General features: G+C 39.7%; 1 protein-coding gene across 4 annotated transcripts in view; it reads left to right on the top strand.

Annotated features, from left to right (window-relative positions):
- stau2 (staufen double-stranded RNA binding protein 2) overlaps positions 1-19,917 on the top strand; it is a 364,833-nt gene that overhangs the window by 221,252 nt on the left and 123,664 nt on the right. For all 4 annotated transcript variants that reach the window (XM_063065127.1, XM_063065135.1, XM_063065117.1 and 1 more), the window contains one exon: positions 2,071-2,363. In XM_063065127.1, coding sequence (XP_062921197.1) covers positions 2,071-2,363 — 293 coding nt within the window. The remainder of the gene's footprint in view (positions 1-2,070; positions 2,364-19,917) is intronic.

Genomic DNA, 19,917 nt, shown 5'->3' with positions numbered 1-19,917 from the left:
TATCTTCACTCAGAGAATGGTAAAGTTATGGAAATATTAACCATAGAAGATGGTGAAAGCCAATTTACTGCATAGACTTAAAGAAATATATAGATAGTTGGTGGTTCTGCTCTGTGCCTCATGGTGCATCAGGCAACAACCTTGCCGTTTCTTTAGCGTTTGTCTGTCTTTTACGAGGTCAAGTCACTAGCCCGACGCTCAACCGAGCATGGATGGAAAGCATGCAAGGAGCCGGCCGAGTTCGAACCTGGGATCGCTTGCCCTGAAGTCTGGTTTGGATGCCACTGGGTGGCAAAGATATAGATAAATTGCTTAAATGCTTAAGATATCAGTGGGTATGCGAAGATGAAGGGAGTATGATATTTACGGTAGAGAGACCAGCCAAGAAGAAGCAGGCATGAAGTGCTGTGAGGCCTACTTCTACCCTCTTTAAAATTTACTGTCTGTTTAGGCTTGCATTAAAATCATGAAGAGTTGCACTTTATTGTTCACATGATACTGACTTGCTCTGTATTTATTCAAACACGTTCAAAACAATGATAACTATTTACACTTTAGATGAACTCTTTTTAATAGATTTTTAGAGTTGTGGAGTTTTAAAACTTTAGGTCTGCATAAATATTAAAGCTCCTTCATGCACAAAACCTGCTCTTTTAAAGAACAGACACAAGCTACTAATTACTCTTGCTGTTTTCCCCGTTGGTCACTGACGCAGTTCCATCTAGAATAAACATACAAAGCTAGATGTGAACTCTGAAATGGGAGAACTAAAAAAAAGGCACAGATTATTTCCTTTAAATTGCTACAAGTATGTAAGCTTTATATCAAGTTTTACTTCACAGATACCCACAAGGTCAAAACTCTCCAAGGCAGTAATTAGGAAACACTATGTTGCATTTGGGGTTTGTTTAATAGACGTGTGAGAAAAATAATCTGAAGGGCATGGGAAGAAGCAGAAGAGTGTTAGAAGTGACATGCCCGGGAAAATGTATTTACCATTTGATAAGCGACATTAGCCATGTAATGTGCACATTGATGAGTCATGTTTGCTGCATAATTGTCACATCTTCTCAAGTACCAAGTTAACAGCATGAAGGAAGTAACGTCGTCTGCCTAAAGTGTGAAAAGGACATTTGTTGCTGATGAAAAGCAGACAGAATGACCTCAGTAGAATTAGAATACTAGATTGCAAAAGATAGTCATGTGATTATGGGTGAAACTTTTAGCACATTTTGTTAAATATGCTTAAAGATTAGTTTTATAAAAATTCTTTCACTAATGGCTAGTACCTTGCTTTTTATTTAACAGAAGAATGTTTATTGCAATGAAAATTATAGAATAATATTCCCGTGTATGCGGTAATAACTTTTGCAGTTTAGATAGCTACAGCATTCACAAAATAATTGTTTGTGTGGTAGCTATTAAAGTTTTGATTAATGTTAACTATTATAATCAAAATTATTTTTCTTGTTGCTAATTCTTATTTTATGGCATACTGCCCTTTAATGAGGCCAGAAGGTGCATTTCATGCCTCTCACCTGTCTTTCATCAATTTAGTCCATTGCACTGCCTTTAAATAGGTGGGAAGCTGCAATCATTGATCAAACCTGATTGTTTGTTAAATCCTTATGAATAAAAGATTCCACTTTATAGTGGCAACATACTTTTAAATACAATACTGTATAATGAGAAGGATGAGAGACTAATTTTAGTCCATTCAGACTTCCTCCTTGCCTTGTGTGCATCCTTTTCCTATAGCGTTGAATGCCATAAACTGTATGTTGTACTCGCACAGAACAAGGGGCAAATTATACCTCAAGCTCGTGTGTAAGAGAGTGTATACTTTTTATGATATAACTAAATAAAGATATATTGGAATAAATTGCACAATATAGTACTAATGTGAGGGGTAAAGCTTCTATGGTGCAAAGTTATGAAGTCCTAATTTAAGTTTCCAGGTGATTTCCAGGATTTTTTAGGTGTTTAGATGGAGGTTATAAATCTATGACACATCACCTTAAATTCAGAATAATAACAATGACATTTCATAATGTTTTCTTTCATTTTCAGCCCAGAAAGGAATTCTCCATCTTTCCCCTGATGTTTACCAGGAAATGGAAGCAAGTCGTAATAAGGCAGCTCCTACAATGAACTATCTGACATCTAAAGAAATAAGCCAAGGATGTAGTTCATTCTTCAGCTCTACAAGCAACACAGCAACTATTGCAAGGGAGCTTCTGTTGAATGGGACATCCCCAACTGCAGAAGCTATAAGTTTGAAAGGCAAAGCACCAGTTTCCCCCTGTTCAGCAGTACAACCCTCTCAACAGCTAGAGTACTTAGCCAGAATCCAAGGTTTTCAGGTGGGGAAAGTGAAACCGCTAAATGGTTAATTTTTACGCATTAAAAAAAAATCATAGGGTATGTTAAACCACGAGTATAATTTGCTGCATTCTCTTTTATTTTGCAAATTTATCAGGGTACTTCAGTGTTTGAGAGTGAAGTATTTTTAATGTTTTAACTGGTTAAGATCAAGTTTAACAAACAGAACCACTGTCTGTCCTATTTTCTGCATGTCTTTTCTTAGATCTTCTTTCAACAGAGATGGTAAGTTTCAGAAAGTTGAATTTGAGAGAAATTTTGAAAATCGTATTAACTTTCTTAATTGCATGCTGGCAATTAGTAAGTTTTAGGCAAATCAGAGTCCAAAATTTGCAAGGATTCTTCAGAGGTTGATAAAGGCTTATTTGTATTATTGTTTATTTTTGATTAACAACTAGACTTGCTCCTCACCTGACTGCTGACCTAAGCACACAGTTGAAGTAAGTGAAAATGTGCTTTACTATGGTCATGTGAGGGCACAGATGCCTAATGCGTTGCAATCCACTGTGCTAGCAGACTACAGTATCTAATCCATCTTGTTATTATTTTAAACCAAACAATCAATGTCAGCAGGCTGTTCAATCATGGAAACCATTGCAACCAAGCGTTATCTTTCCCTCACCCAACAGACAAACATATGTTCTTTCCAGCTGGAGTTCTCAGATTGTAGTTAGAGCAGGAATGTTAACTGATTCTTTTCGCCTTCCTATCCCATAGTTTTTTTAGACCAATTGTTGCATTCCACCTGAGATAAACTGACTCAACATGGACCATAAATCAGTCGGAAACAATTTGCTTCCATGTCGTGCTATTAAATAGTGTAAACTCCTTAACCAAATAAGTCATCAAAGAATTTTGCAACTACCAGCATTCACAGTTATGCACGCCATTTCTTTTTGAGATTTTGTACTGAAAAATTAATGTTTTGTTACACCATTTCCCAGTTGCCCAAAATGTCCAAATAATCCTTGAACAGAGTGCCTATAAAGTTTCAAACTGTGAAGTAATATGAACAGATCACTAATGCTAAACATAAAACAATGGACAATTCCCAGTCATATGACTGTTGTTAAATCACTATAATCAATACAGTGCATTAAACACCATAAATCCTACTAAACTAAGAATGTTGACTTTAAATTCTTAATTGTGTCACCAACATGCCCCTACTAAAAGAACCTGCCAGAATTTCAATCAGCATTCGACATTTAGACTATACAAGAAGCATTCAGCTACAGTGATAACTTTTTAAAACAATAGAACAATTTTTGTTAAGCTATTTTTCTAGCCTGGTAAAAATGCTATATTGTCATGGTAATAATTAATTTGTAATGTGCACTTGCAGACCATTCAATTCAGAGCTAGTTAGTAGGTATGATTTATTTATTCAATTGCTTTTAAAGTACAAAATGTCTGTGTTTAAAACAGTGGATAATGTAATCAAGTAATAATTTCGAATTAAGAGTAAATTATAAAAGCTAATTTTGTTTGTCACTGGTTAACCACATTGTTTCATATGTGCTTAATTAGCAATGTTGTGGTAAATTGCTGATGTATTCACGGTTACTTTCTGAGATTTGACTTAATTTTAAAACTATTTAAGCTACCGATTTTTCCAGATTTTACAGTCAGAGGAAAGTAATAGTCTGGTAACCATTTAATACTTTTAGCACATGCTTATAGACTTCTGCAGCCTTTTGCAGAGGTACTTGAAGATGCGAGTTCTCGACAAGGGATAGATCAAAAATCTGCAAGAACAGGAAAATGCAATGGGGTGTCACCATAATAAATGAGGTGAATGAATCCACACTGAAGCATACAAAGCCAGAATCAGGGTGTCTTAAGTTTAAAAAGAAATCGTGTAAATCATTGCTCAGGAGGAACAAGAGAGGGAATGAAACATAGGTTTAAGATAGCAAGAAAAGACAGCAAAAATATTAGGAAGTTTTAATTTACAGATGTAATTATTTTAAGTCTAATAAAGTTCAAAGCAATGGCACACATTAAAGTTAAGTTTTACAATAGTAAGATTATTTGGCAATAATCAGCATCATAATCAGATTTAATATCTCTGGCATATAGCAGCGGTACAATATATAATAGAGAGGAAAAATGTGTTACAGTATGTGTGTGTGTGTGTGTATATATATAAAATTAAATAAGTAGTGCAAAAATAGGAATAAAAACAGTAGTGAGGTAATGTTCATGGGTTCAATGTCCATTCAGAAATCTGATGGCAGAGGCTGCCCCTGAATCATTGAGTGTGTGCCTTCAGGCTTCTGTACCTCCTTCAAACTGATCACTCTTAAGATTAATTTGTATCACAATAGATTTTTAAAAAGGCCTTTTATTTTGTACTCATTGGTGGGTATAGCAGCCTGACATACATATATGGTGAAGACCAGGCTTGGAGATATTTACGGCAAACCTCCTGGATTTGCTGAGCAATTAAGCATTTTGATTTCTGCATTAAGTGCATGTATGTAATGATAGGATCTGCTGTGTAGGCTACTGAGTAACAAATGTGTTCTGTTTTCCTTTGCAACATCTTGGCTGGTTATGTTTTGGTCTGAAGAATAATTGTACATAAATTCAGTGGAATGTTGTTAAGTGCTAGAAGACAAAGGATCAAGATTAAATCCAAATTTGATTGGTGAAGTTGCCAATTGCTTATTTTGTAGCTTGTTTGTCATAAGCAAGAATGATTCTGGAAATTCTGGAAATTAAAATAATTCTAATTGTGGATCCCTTACATCAACATCAAAATATATGGTAGTGCAACTCTCCTTGGAGAAACTAAGGTTCTTTTTTTCCCCCTATTTTCTTGCATGGCTCAATTATGGAAATTATTTTTCTGTAAATGGTTAGGTATAATTTTGTGTTGGTATTTGAATCAATAGGTATAAATTATTTATTTCTTTTGTTGTGTCAATTGCCAAATTAATCAGCCAGTTATATTCTGTAATTTACTATTGAAGTCTTGACAGCAGTATTCTGGTATCAAGATTAAAAAAAATACTTGGGCAATGTTGACAGATATGGCCAGAAGGGTTTCTTCATAGCATAGCAGGTACATACATTGTTGTGTTTTTAATCAATACACATCAGTAAAGTCACTCCTTTGATCTCCGTTCTGTGTTGCCTTTATAACAGTATCAGCACCTTGTGTTTATATAACACCCTAAAAGCAATATGACATTGAGTGTTATCAACAGAATTTGTAATGAGCCACAGGACTAAATTACCTAAATTTGTCAAAAAGTTGGATTTTAAAGATGAAATAGAGTTATAAAGAAGGGAGAGTTTAGGGAATGAATTCCAGAGCTCATGCCATTGCAGCTGAAGGCACTCCAGCATGAAGAAGAGATTAAAATCTGTATTCTCGAGGGCAGAATTGCAGACATGCAGCTAGCTCTGAAGAGTGTTTGAGGCAATACGGAGACAGGTATTTGAAATTGTGGCATTGAGAGCTACTGAAGGTCAGCCAGCAGAGGCTGGTGGGTAAACAGGATAGCTCCAATTTGTACAAGTGTAGAAGAGTTAAGGAGGGGGAGATCAACTGAAAGAAGCGGGCCAAAAGTCATTGCATTGGGACAATCAAATTCAGTGGTTGTATATTTATGCTGGCAACTCAAACAGTGATCCCCAGTTGGTAGAGCGGAGTCAGCACAAACAAGAGAAAATCTGCCGGTGCTGGAAATCCAAGCAACACACACAAAATGTTGGAGGAATTCAGCCGGCCAGGCGGCATCTATGGAAACAAGTATGTTCGATGTTTCGGGTGAGATCTGTCAACTGTACTGTTTTCCATAGATGCTGCCTCCAGCATTCTGAGTGTGAGCAGAGTCATCAGTCCAACTTCCTGTTTCTGTTCAGTGCCCCTCTGGAAATACATATCAGATGAAAAGTAGCTCTTGGTACTGATCCCCTGTGTGGAGAAGTAGCCTGGTAGTATCCAGTAAGATAATAGCAATAACTTTGCACCAGATATTTGCCAACTGCAATGTGGATTAACCTTGGTAATGGGAGGTAAAAATAGCAATGAAAGTCAGAGAGGAAACAGTTATTTATTTGCTGCAAACCTCTCTTTTAAAGATAAATTTATTATGCATTTGGAGCTGTGGCCTACTGGGGACTGATTGCAGCTATGTTAAAAGGAAGAAGCTTGTTTTTATTCATTTTATGCACTTTGACATAAAAAGAAAAATAAATAGCTTTTACATTAAATAATTCACCAAGGAGTACTTGGTTACCATGTGGCCTAGATTATAGAAGGCCAATTGGCTGCCTTTCAAATCCTATGTAATAATAAAACGGAAAAACAGCAAACAATAGGGTTATGTGAATTGATCATTGTGGATGTTAAGGGCCATCAGTTTAGTGGGTGCAAACCAGAACCATGAATATGTTCTATGTTCTAAACCACAGGAAGTCGTTAGTTCTGGTGAAATCAGTAGAATACCACACCAGGATTGAAATCTGTTGTCTTTCACTGATTTCTTTGACTTTATACATTCAGAGTTTCATAATATAAAGACTGTGATTAGTGTGATCTTGTGGATGGAACAGAGTAGTCTACATACTACAGTTACCCACTCCTCTCGTTCAAATATTAATTATAACATTAGCCAGTGATCACTGGGGAAGCACAGCAGCTTGTGTTGCTCCTCCTGAAAATCTGCAAATTTCACAATGAATAAACGACAAATATTTCTACAGATCACCGAAGTGTACTTTAATATGCAAAAGCATTTTCAAAAGGTTGTTCTGATACAGGAAGTAAAAATAACCTGTTGAAAATACATTTCTCAGTCAAAAAAACATGATGCTGGAGGACCTCAGAGGGTCACAGAGCACCTGTGGAGGGAAATGGGCATTCGATGTTTCAGGCTGAGACCCATCATTTGAGTTCAGGTTCTTTGGGGTATCGGTGTACGTTCTCTGACAACAACTGGAAAGGTAAAAATAGAGCCATTGCAGATGCTGTTCCATCCAGCTGGCTGACGGTAAAGAATTACCGGAGGAAGGAGCAATTGGGGGAATTGTGATCGTTGCTGGTGCTTTTTCAAACAGTTAATGCAGATTTAGCAAATGTATAGAACATGATCTTTATTAAATTCACATGTTGCTCTCACCAGTCTGAAACTTTGGGATCCCTGTTGATTGTGACTGCGATCTTGTACAGATTTATTTTCAAATATATGAAATTAAATTGTACACTGCACTTTTTGTCTGCATGATGTTTTGTTAATTAATATTGGACGATATAATTTTCTGATAAGAGTATAGAGACAAAATACTGTCAGAATGCATATATAGTTTTTTTTACTCTTTTTCCCCAGAATATGGGAAATCCCAGATTGCTACCCATGCCATAGAACATAGAATAGTACAGCACAGTACAGGCCCTTCGGCCCACAATGTTGTGCCGACCCTTAAACCCTGCCTCCCATATAAGCCCCCACCTTAAATTCCTCCGTATACCTGTCTAGTAGTCTCTTAAACTTCACTAGTGTATCTGCCTCCACCACTGACTTGGGCAGTGCATTCCACGCACCAACCACTCTCTGAGTAAAAAACCTTCCTCTAATATCCCCCTTGAACTTCCCACCCCTTACCTTAAAGCCATGTCCTCTTGTATTGAGCAGTGGTGCCCTGGGGAAGAGGCGCTGGCTATCCACTCTATCTATTCCTCTTATTATCTTGTACACCTCTATCATGTCTCCTCTCATCCTCCTTCTCTCCAAAGAGTAAAGCCCTAGCTCCCTTAATCTCTGATCATAATGCATACTTTCTAAACCAGGCAGCATCCTGGTAAATCTCCTCTGTACCCTTTCCAATGCTTCCAATGCCATGTGCTAGTGAGGCCAGAAATCGGTAGATCATACAGTTTAACATGTTGCTGAGATGGTGCAGAGGGAGGGCTTCAGATTATTGGATCATTGGGCTCTCTTCCAAAGATAGTGGAACCTGCACAGAAGGGACAGTTTTCACCTGAACTGGAGAGGGAACTAATATCCTACCAGAAAGATTGCTGGTGCTGCAAGAGGGGGGACATTTAAACTAGAGTTGCAAGGGAATGGGAACCAGAGTGCCAGAATAGATGGTGGAGGTGTTGTTGAGCCTATATACAAAGTCAGGAATTAAAATGTTGGGAATGTTGAACTAATGTTCTGAGCTGCATATATTTCAATGCAAGGAGCATTGTAGGAAAGGGGGATGAGCGTAGGACATGGATCAACATGTGGAATTATGACATTGCAGCCATTAGTGAGATTTGGTTGCAGGAGGGGCAGGACTGGCAGCTCAATGTCTCAGGTTCCATTGTGTTAGATGTTATAGAGCAGAAGGGATTAAAGGGGGAGGGGTGGCATTACTATTTAGGGCAAATGTCATGGCAGTGCTCAGTCAGGATGGGCTGGAGCGCTTGTCTAGTGAGGCTTTAAAGGTAGAACTGAGGAATAAGAAAGGTATGACCATGTTAATGGGATTATACTATAGACCGAAGCAAATTTAGTGGAACAAATTTGCAGAGAGATCGCAAACTGTGACAAGATACATTAGATTGTGATAGTAGCTGATTTTAACTTACACATATTGACTGGGACTCCCAGACTGGAAAGGGGCTGGTTGGGATAGTTTGTCAAATGTTTTCCGGAAGGATTCCATAATCAGAACACAGAAGTCCCAACTAGAGAGAGAGTGTGAGACTAGAGCTCCTATTAGGGAATGAGACTTGCAGGTGATAGATGTTGGTGGAGAGCAGAGATTCCCAACCTGGGGCCCATGAACCCCTTGCTTAATGGTATTGGTCCATGGCATAAAGAAGGTTGGGAACCCCTGGTGTAGGGAACACTTTGCATCTAATGATCATAATGTCAATAGTTTCAAGGTAATTATGGATAAGTCTGGTCCTCAGGGTGAGATTCTAAATTGGAGAAGGGCCAATTTTGATGGGATCAGAAAGGATCTGGCAAGTGTGGATTGGGACCAATAGTTTTCTGGCAAAGGTGCATATGGTGAGAGCAATGGCTTGAAAAGTGAAATTTTGAGAATACAGTGTTTGCATGTTCCTGTCAGAATATTAAGCAAGGATAACAGGCTTAGGGGACCTTGTTTTTCAAGAGATATTGAGTCCCTGGTTAAGAAAAAGAAGGAGGTACATAGCAGTTAGGAACAATGAAGAACTTAACGAGTATAAGAAATACAAGAGAACACTTGAGAAAGAAATCAAGAGGGCTAAAACAAGGTGTGAGGCTGCTCTAGCAAACAAGGTGAAGGAGAATCCTAAGGGCTTCTACAGACACAGTATATTAAGAGCTAAAGGATACCCAGTGGCAAAATTGTACCACTGAACCAGAAGACCCAAGGGATATGAGCAGCATTAGGTCTTTCAGCCCATCAAGTCTTATCCACCATTTTATTCCATCTCAACCCCATTCTCCTGCCTTCTCCCCATAACCTTTAATGCCCTGACTAAACAAGAACATATCAACTTCCATTTTAACTACACCCAATGGCCCGGCCTTCACAGCCGCCTGTGGCAACAAATTCCACATATTCACCACCCTCTGACTAAAAGAATTCTTCCTCATCTCTGTCCTAAATGGACTTCCCTCTATTCTGACGCTGTGCTAGACTCCTACAGGAAACATCCTCTTCAGATCCACTCTGTCGAAGCCTTTGAACATTTGAAAGGCTACAATAAGATCTCCCTCATTCTAAGCTCCTGTGAGAACAGGCCCAGAGCCAACAAATACTCCTTATATAATAACCCTTTCGTTCCCAGAATAATTCTCATGGACCTCTTCTGAACTTTCTCCAATGAAAGCACGTCCTTTCTTAGATAAAGGGCCCAAACGTGCACACAGTACTCCAAGTGAAGCCTCACCAGTGCTTTATAAAGCCTCAACATTAAATCCTTGCTTTTATATTCTAGTTCTCTTGAAAAGAATGCTAACATTGCATTTGCCTTCCTCACCACTGACTCAACCTGCCAGTTAACCTTGAGGGAATCCTGCAAGAGTACTCTCAAGCCCCTTTGCACCTCAGATTTTTGAATTTTCTGCTCATTTAGAAAATAGTCCACACCTTTATTCCTTCCATCAAAGTGCATGACCAGACACTGCCTGACACTGTATTCAATCTGCCACTTCTTTGCCCATTCTCCTAATCTGTTTTAGTTCTTCTACAGCCTCCCTGCTCCCTCAAGCTTATCTGCCCCTCCACCTGTCTTCATATTGCCTGCAGACTTGGCCATGAAGCCATCAATTCTGTCATCCAAATCACTGACATGTTATGCGATCCAAACACTGACCCCTTTAGAACACCATTTGTCACTGGAAGCCAACCAGAAAAGGCCCCCTTTATTCCCAGTCTTTGCATCTTGCCAAGCAGCCAATCCTCTATCCATGCTAGTACATTTCCTCTCATACTATGGGCTCTCATCTTATTTAGCAGCCTCATGTGGACTACCTTGTCAAAGGTTTTCTGAAAATCCAAATTCCAGAGCCACACATTCATCTGCCAAATCATTGCATTTTTACCCTCACTGGCACGTAGCACAGGCAGCAATCTAGAGATGACTAACCTGGTGGGTCCTTCTTTTCAGCTTTATGCTTAACTCCCTAACTCTGCACCTGGGAGGCAACATACCATCCAGGTGTCGCTTTCATGTTCACGGAATCTCATGTCTACTCCTCAGACTATGGAATCCACTATCATTACTTTGAATCCTCTTCCTTCCCTCCTCCCCCTTCCCTTCTGAGCCTCAGTACCTGGGACTCGGTTGCTGTAGCTGCAACTTCCCCCGGTAGGTCATCTCCTTCAATGGCATCTGAAGCAATACACTTATTGTTGAGGGGAATGGCCACTAGTTACTCTTCACAGGATGCCCATTTCCTTTCCCTTCTCCTGAAATGTACCCAGTTACCTTCCACCTGCAACTTAGGGGTGACAACCTCCCTGTAGCTCCTATCTAGCACCTCCTCAGTTTCCCATATAAACTGAAGGTCATCCACTTCCTTAATAAGTTTTCTCAGGAGCCGCATCTCGGTGCACCTGATGCGTATGTGGTTATCCAGGAGGCTGGAGGTCTCCTAGAATTCCCACATCTCACACAAAGGACACAACACAGCGCTTGAAGCTAGTGGAGTGCCACAGTGACTAGTGCTGGTTCTGTCGTTGTTTGTCATCTGGATGATGATGTGGTAAACTGGATCAGTAAGTTTGCGGATGACACCAAGATGGAGGATGTAGCGCACAGCGAGGAAGACTATCAAGGACTGCAGTGGGATCCAGAGCAGTTGGAAAAATGGGCTGTAAAATGGCAGATGGAATTTAGTGCAGGCAGATGTGAGGTGTTGCACTTCGAGAGGACAAACCTGGACTTACAAGGTGAGCGGTAGGGCACTGAGGAGTGCAGAAGAACAGAGGGATCTGGAAATCAAGATCCATAATTGCTTTCAAGTGGCATCATAGGTAGATATGGAACATAAAGAAAACTTTTTGGGCATAGGCTTTTCTAAATCAGTGTATTAAATGCAGGAGTTATGATGTTATGTTGAAATTGTATACAGCCTAATGGTGAGGCCTAATTAGAAGTATTGTGTGCAGTTATGGTCACTCACCTACAGGAAAAATGTAATTAAGATTAAAAGAGTGCAGAGAAAATTCAGTGTTGTTGCTGGGACTTAAGGACCTAAGTTATAGGAGAAGGCTGAATAGCTTAGGACATTATTCCCTATAATGCAGAAGATTCAGGGAATATTTGATAGAGATATACAAAGTTATGAGATGTGTAGATGGGTAAATGCAAGCAGGCTTTTTCCACCGAGACTGGATAAGACTACAACTAGAGGTCATAGGTTAAGGATGAAAGGTGAAATATTTAAGGGAACATAAGGGGAGGAATAACTTCACTCAAGGTGCTGCGAGTGTGGAATGAGCTGCCAGCACAAGTGGTGGAAGCAGGATTGATTTCAACATTGGACAGAAATGTGGATAGGCCTATACATGGGATATTGTTTGGGTGCAGGTAGTTGGGGTTAGGAAGTCTAATGATCTAGCATGGACTAGATGGGATGAAGGGCCTGTTTCTGTGCTGTAGTTTTCTATGACTATTATTTTACTGTAAGAACTGTTTTGAGGCTGGTTTTGTAGGAAAAATTCTGCCCAGAATGTTTTTCTTCCTCTATTATAATATGAAATACCATTCTATTCTCTTCTGTCTCACATTGATTGTTCTGCTTTCTGAGAGTAGCAATGGTCTTACTAACTCCAGCAGCCTTGTTAATTTGATATCCATTCCACATGCCTTCTATCCATTCCATGAATATCTGCATCTGTGCAGTCTGCATTTCCAGCACTTGCCAAGTTGTCTCAGATGAATGGAATGTTGAGCAATTGATTTTCATCTTGCTTTCTGTGATGGAACATGATTGACTTCTCTATCCCATTTTGCTGAGGAATTGGTCTTGTTTCTATACAGCCATCGATGGATCACACTACAGAAAAATCTAACCTCCATGTTATGGGGAGATCTTTTATTTGTTTTGTCCTGTGATTTTATATTGTGTTGTTATTGCCCTTTCAAATCTGTGAAATATTTTCCCCATTGGAACTCTAAGAATGACTTGGAATGTGCATCAGTGACATGAGTTTCGGCGTTGTGATCACCATCTACAACCATATTGTGGGTGTGCTGAGCATTGTTGTTTATTTCTGACATTGATTAACTTGCATGGGTTCTGATTGAGTATTTGTGAGTAATTCTTGTTTCTTCATCAGTAGCAGGCTTGGGTTGGAGGAATAACACCTTCTATTCTGTTTGGGTAGCCTCCAACCTTATGGCATGAACATTGATTTCTCAAACTTCTGGTGATGCCCCCTAAAACCTTCCCCTCTCCATTACCCATCCCCTTTTCCCTCTCTCACCTCATCTCACCAATCAACTTCCCAGCTCTTTACTTCATCTCCCCCCACTCCAGGTTTCACTAGTCACCTGGTGGTTCTCTGTCCCCTCCCCCCACCTTTTAAGTCTACTCCTCAGCTTTTTTTTTCTCCAGTCCTGTGGAAGAGCTTCGGCCCAAAACATTGACTGTACTTTTACTTTTTTCCATAGATACTGCCTGGCTGCTGAGTTCCTCCAGCATTTTGTGTGTGTTGCTCAGATTTCCAGCATTTGCGGATTTCCTCTTGTTTAATGGCAAGCTTAATTGGTGAAAGGAGGAATTCACTTACCGATATAACTTTAAGTAATCCGACATATTGCAGAAATTGACAGCAAAATTTAATTTTGGATGATATATGTAATGTCCAAAATGACCGCACCTGTATTCCCAGTTCTTCTACTCAGCAGTGTAAACTCCTGTGCCTTGGCTCTTGTATTTCTAATTAATTACGCAGACTCACTGCTGAGCACAACATAGACCAATAGTTGCTTTTTGAAAATTGCTACACGCAAATATTTTATGCATTTTGAGTGCCACCGTTCCCAAGGCGACATTGGATTGTGTAGAGGGAGAGAAAGTTTAAAAGAAGCAAGTGGGGGCAGTTGGCACATTTTGCATGCCACAGTTCCCGAGGAGACTTTGGATTACGTAGAGGGAGAGAGAGTTTAAAAGAAGCAAGTGGGGGCAGTTGGCACATTTTGCATGCCACAGTTCCGGAGGAGACTTTGGATTACGTAGAGGGAGAGAGAGTTCAAAAGTGAGCAGGAGCAGTTGGTACACTTTACACCATTGTGGTGTATGTGAGCAGGGGCTCACATACACCAGACCAATACAGGTTTAAAAGCGAATCTTACAGAAATTTCAGCAAAGTAGAGCACATCCAGTACAAAGAGCAGATAAAAATAAATGAGGCCAAGAGGAAAAGCTGAAAAGTGAAGCTGCACCTTCAAAAAGAGCAGTAATCTGCGTTTTGCTGATGAAATGATGAAAATGACACAGGACTGGGTACCCTTGAGATTTATTAAGTGAAAACTAACAATACACAAGTAATATGGCTTCTACCAGAAGTAAACAGCAAATTATTTAAAATGAAATTCGACACTGGCTCAGCTGTTTGTCATTCCACAAAGTGAATTTGAACGGCATTTCAAAGATATTAATCTGAAACCTGCAGATATCCAACTAAGAACGTATACTGGAGAGAAGATAACTCCTGTGGGAAATACACTTGTAACGGTGAAACATAACAACCAACATATATATGTAATCATTAAAAAGGTAGTGCAAAAAATTGTAATAACTATAGTAGTGAGGTAGTATTTATGGGTTCAAAGTCCATTTAGAAATTGGATGGCAAAGGGGAAGAAGCTGTTCCTGAATAATTGAGCTAATGCCTTCAGGCTTCTGTATCTCCTTCCTGATGGTAGCCTGGGTGATGGGGGTCCTTAATGATAGATGCTGCCTTTTTGAGGCATTGCTCCTTGAAGATGTCCTGGATACTATGGAGGCTAGTGACCATGATGGAGCTGACTAATTTTACAATTCTGTGTAGCTTACTTTGATCCTGTGCAGTAGTCCCCCCTGCCCCCCATACCAGACGGTGATGCAGCCAGTTAGAATGCTTGTCACAGTACATCTATAGAAATTCGTGAATGCTCTTGGAGACTACCAAATCTTCTCAAACTCCTAATGAAATAGAGCCAATGAAATCGTGCCAACTGAAAGTGAATTTAGAAAGTACTTTATGATGCCACAGCGGTGTTCAAGGATGACATTGGAAAACTCAAACATATCAAGGGTAAAATAGTTTTACTTGAAAATGCCACACCCAAGTTTTTCAAAGCCTGTCCAGTTCCTTATATTATCCATTATAAAGTTGCCGGTGAGCTAGATTGCATGGAGGCTGAAGGAATTCTTTCCAAGGTTGAGTGGAGCCCATGGGGCACACCAGTGGTTCCACTAGCCAAGAACTATGGGAAACTCCTGTCAGGATCTGTGGTGATTTTAAGGTCACCATAAACCCAGTCTTTCAGTAGATCAATCCTTCTGCCCAGGATAGAGGATATCTTTGCAAACCTCTCTGGAGGAAAAATCTTCAGCAAAATGGACTTAGCTGAGGCCTACCTACAGACAGAAATGGAAGAATAGTCCAAAGTGTTTCTCACCATGAGCACTCACAAAGGGCTTTATCACTATAATAGGCTTATTTTTGGAGTAGCATCTGCCCCTGCACTTGGGCAGAAAGCTATGGCCAAGGTACTGCAATGTTGCCCAGGCACTCGGTGTTACCTGGATGACTTTAATGTCACTGGTGAGGATGACAAGAAACATCTCCAAAATCTCAAGACAGTGTTAAAAAAGGATTTGAAGGTTATGGGCTCAAGAGCACGATGTGACGTGTGAATTCTTTAAACCAAGCATAACTTACTGTGGTCACTCTGTTGACGCACAAGGAAAATTCAAGCACTGGTGGATCTCCCAATGTGAAAGGGTATGTCACAGTTGTGGTCCTTTTTAGGATGTTCCAGTTACCATGACAGTTTCCTGCAAAACGTGGCTATTCTGCTCCACTCCTTGAACTCATTACTACACAGTGGGGAGAAATGACAATGGACAAAGCAGCGTGACGAGGTGGCTTTCAAAAAGACTGAGGAAAAGATGACGTCAGACACTGTACTCACACATTATGATCCACATCGTACAGTGAAGCTTGCCATGCTCTGTTTGGAATGCCAATACGTCCAGGAGAAAGGTGTCCGGAGTTGACAAAACCACTTCCTGCTGTCCCAGAGCCAACTCCTACAACCACCACGGAGGAGGCCCCAGAGCCTGAGATCGTTTCACAACCACAAGTCTCTCCTGCTGAGCAGAGTGACCCACTCCCACCCCCCGGTCAGGAAAGATGTTATCTCACAAGAATAAGAATTCTTCCACAGCGAATAATCTTTAGGCCTTAATGGGACAATTAAAATTTACTCTGCTGTGGATGTCTATATAGTAGTTTTATTATGCCATAAGATATTTCTTTAGCCAGAGTGGTGAATTTGTGAAATTTGTTGCCACATGCAGCTGTGGAGGCCCCGTCGTTGGGTGTATTTAAGGCAAAGATTGATAGGTTCTTGATTGGACATGGCATCAAAGGTTACGGGGAGAAGGCTGGGAACTAGGGTTGAGGAGGAGGGAAAAAAAGGATCAGCCCTGATTGGATGGAGGAGCAGACTCGATGGGTCAGATGGCCTAATTCTGCTCCTATGTCTTATGGTGTATATAGGAGCAGAATTAAGCCATTGAGCAGACTCATGTGTGGCACCTCGTCAAAGGCCTTCTGAAGGTCCAAATATACAACATCCACTGCGTCCCCTTTATCTATCCTACTTGTAATCTACTCAAAGAATTCCACAGGTTCATCAGGCAGGATTTTCCCTGAAGGAAACCATGCTGACTTTGGACTGTCTTGTCCTGTGTTACCAAATATTCTATAACCTCATCCTTAACAATTGGCTCCATCATCTTTCCAACCCCTGAGGTCAGGCCAACTGGTCTATAATTACCTTTCTGCAGCCTTTCTCCTTTCTTAAAGAGTGGAGTGACATTTGCAATTTGATAGTAGGTGGTTGTCTTTCTGACTGGAGGCCTTTTACTAGTGGCATACTGCAGGGATCAGTGCCAGGCTTTTCATTGACTACAGCTCTGCCTTTAATACCATCATTCCAAATAAACTGATTCCTAAGCTCCGGAACCTGGGCCTTAGCACTCAGATCTGCAGCTGGATCTTCAACTTCCTCACAGACAGGACCCAGGCTGTAAAAATAGGGGACAAGCTCTCCTCTACAATCACTTTGAGCACCGGTGCCCCACAGGCTGTGTACTCAGCCCCGTGCTGTACTCACTGTACACCCATGATTGTGTAGCCAAGTTTCCATCGAACTCAATATATAAGTTTGCTGATGACACCACAATTGTAGGCCGTATCTCGGGTAATGATGAGTTTGAGTACAGAGAGGAAATTAAGAACCCGGTGACATGGTGCGAAGACAATAACCTATCCCTCAACGTCAGCAAGACGAAGGAATTGGTTGTTGACTTCAGGAGTAGCAGACCACACAACCCAATTTACATCGGTGGTGCACAAGTGGAACAGATCAAAAGCTTTAAGTTCCTCGGGGTCAATATCACAAATGACCTGACTTGGTCCAACCAAGCAGAGTCCACTGCCAAGAAGGCCCATCAGCGCCTTTACTTCCTGAGAAAGCTAAAGAAATTTGGCCTGTCCTCTAAAACCCTCACTAATTTGTATAGATGCACTGTAGAAAGCATTCTTCTTGGGTGCATCACAACCTGGTATGGAAGTTGTCCTGTCCAAGACCGGAAGAAGCTGCAGAAGATCGTGAACACAGCCCAGCACATCACACAAACCAATCTTCCGTCCTTGGACTCACTTTACACTGCACACTGTCGGAGCAGTGCTGCCAGAATAATCAAGGACCCGACACCCAACCAACACACTTTTCGTCCCTCTTCCCTCTGGGAGAAGGCTCAGGAGCTTGAAGACTCATATGGCCAGATTTGGGAAAAGCTTTTTTCCAACTGTGATAAGACTGCTGAACGGATCCTGACCCAGATCTGGCTGCCCTCCAAATATCCGGACCTATCTCTTGGTTTTTTTTTGCACTACCTTACTTGCCCTTTTCTATTTTCTATTTATGATTTATAATTTAATTTTTAATATTTACTATCGATTTGTACTCCAGGGAGCGCGAAGCACAGAATCAAATATCGCTGTGATGATTGTACGTTCTAGTATCAATTGTTTGGTAACAATAAAGTATAAAGTAAAGTAAAGATCTGTTGTTGTTTGTCATCTATATAGACAATCTGGATGGTAATCTGGGTAAATTGGTTCAGCAAATTTGTGCATGACACCATGATTGGGGAGGTTCGTGGACAGTGAAGAAGACTATTAAAGCTTGCAAGATCTGGACCAACTGGAAAAATAGGCTGAAAAATGGCAGATAGGATTTAATGCAGTTAATTGTGAGGTGTTGTACTTCAATGGTACCAACCAGGGTAGGTCTTGCATGTTGAGTGGGAGGGCACTGAAGAGTGCAGTAGAACAGAGACTAGAGATCCATAATTCCTTGAAAGTGGCATCACAGGTTGATAAAATTTTGGCACATTGGCCTTCAAAAATCAATGTATTGAGTACAGGAGTTGGAATGTCATGTTGAAATTGTATAAGACATTGGTGAGGCCTACGTATTGTGTGCAGTTTTGGTTACCCACCTACAGGATTGAAAGAGTGCAAAGAAAATTTACAAGGATGTTTCTGGGACTTGAGTTATAGGAAAAGTTTGAATAGGTTAGGCCTCTATTCCCTGGTTGGGTGAGACGGCAACAAGAGGTCATTGGTGAAAGGTGCAATGTTTCATTTTCATTTTAAAATCTTTTTATTAATTATTATTGAAAATCAACATTAAAAAAAATTAAAATAATCAAGTCAATATATCAATATGTATAATAAAAGTCATACTATTAACCAAACTAAACAGTATATCAATAATAATAATTAAAAAAAAAACAAAATGTTAAAGCTAATTTTTTTTGGAAAAAAGAACCCCTACTAACTAAAACAAAAAAAACCAGCTAACAAAAAAAAGAGAAAAAAAAAATGATTTGGAGCACAAACCTGGAGCTATACGCCATACAAGCTTCTATAAAAAAAAAAGACATCAATCTGCCAACCAAATCCATTTACCCAAGAATCAGAAGGGGACCATCTTAATTAACTTAAATCAAATGATAGCAGCAGGCAAAAGAGCCCCACCTTTTCTCAAAGTTAAATCGAGGATCAAAAGTTCGACTTCTGATTTTTTTCCAAACTAAGACATAGCATCACCTGAGAAAACAATTGTATCAAAGTGGGAGCAGAAGCATCTTTCCATTTTAATAAAATAGCTCTTCTAGCCAATAATGTAACAAATGCAATTACATGTTGATCTGATATAGAAATACCATGAATATATTGAGGAATTATACCAAACAAAACTGTCAATTTATTTGGTTGTAAATTAATTTTTAAAGCTTTAGAAATTGTAGAAAAATAGATTTCCAAAACTGTTTCAATACAGAACACGACCAAAACATATGTGTCAATGTAGCTATCTCAGTTTTACGTATATCACACTGACTATTAACATTAGGAAATATTTTAAACATCTCTCCTTTGTCAAATAATAACAATGTGCAATTTAAAATTGAAATAAAGAATGACTGGCGCAAATCAAAGAAGAGTTAACCAACTTCAAAACTAGCAACCAATCCTCTGTTATCAAGGTCATGTTAAGCTCTCTTTCCCAATCTTGCTTAATCTTAAATAGAGGATAGTTATCCTGTTGTAAGGGTAAATTATAAATTTTCCCAATAAAACCTTTCACTAAAGTGTTCATTTTTAAAATAATGTCTAACAGGTCAGAGTTTTGTATACTTAAATTACTTAAATATTCTTGTAAAAAATGTCTGACCTGAAGATATTGCAAAAAGTGTGAGTATGAAAGAGAGTATTTAGTTACTAATTTCTCAAAGG

This window comes from Mobula hypostoma, chromosome 1, assembly GCF_963921235.1.
Source record: "Mobula hypostoma chromosome 1, sMobHyp1.1, whole genome shotgun sequence".
Classification (NCBI taxonomy): Eukaryota; Metazoa; Chordata; class Chondrichthyes; order Myliobatiformes; family Myliobatidae; genus Mobula; species Mobula hypostoma.
The sequence above is the reverse complement of the archived record's forward strand: the minus strand, read 5'-3'. Positions and strand labels throughout refer to the sequence as shown.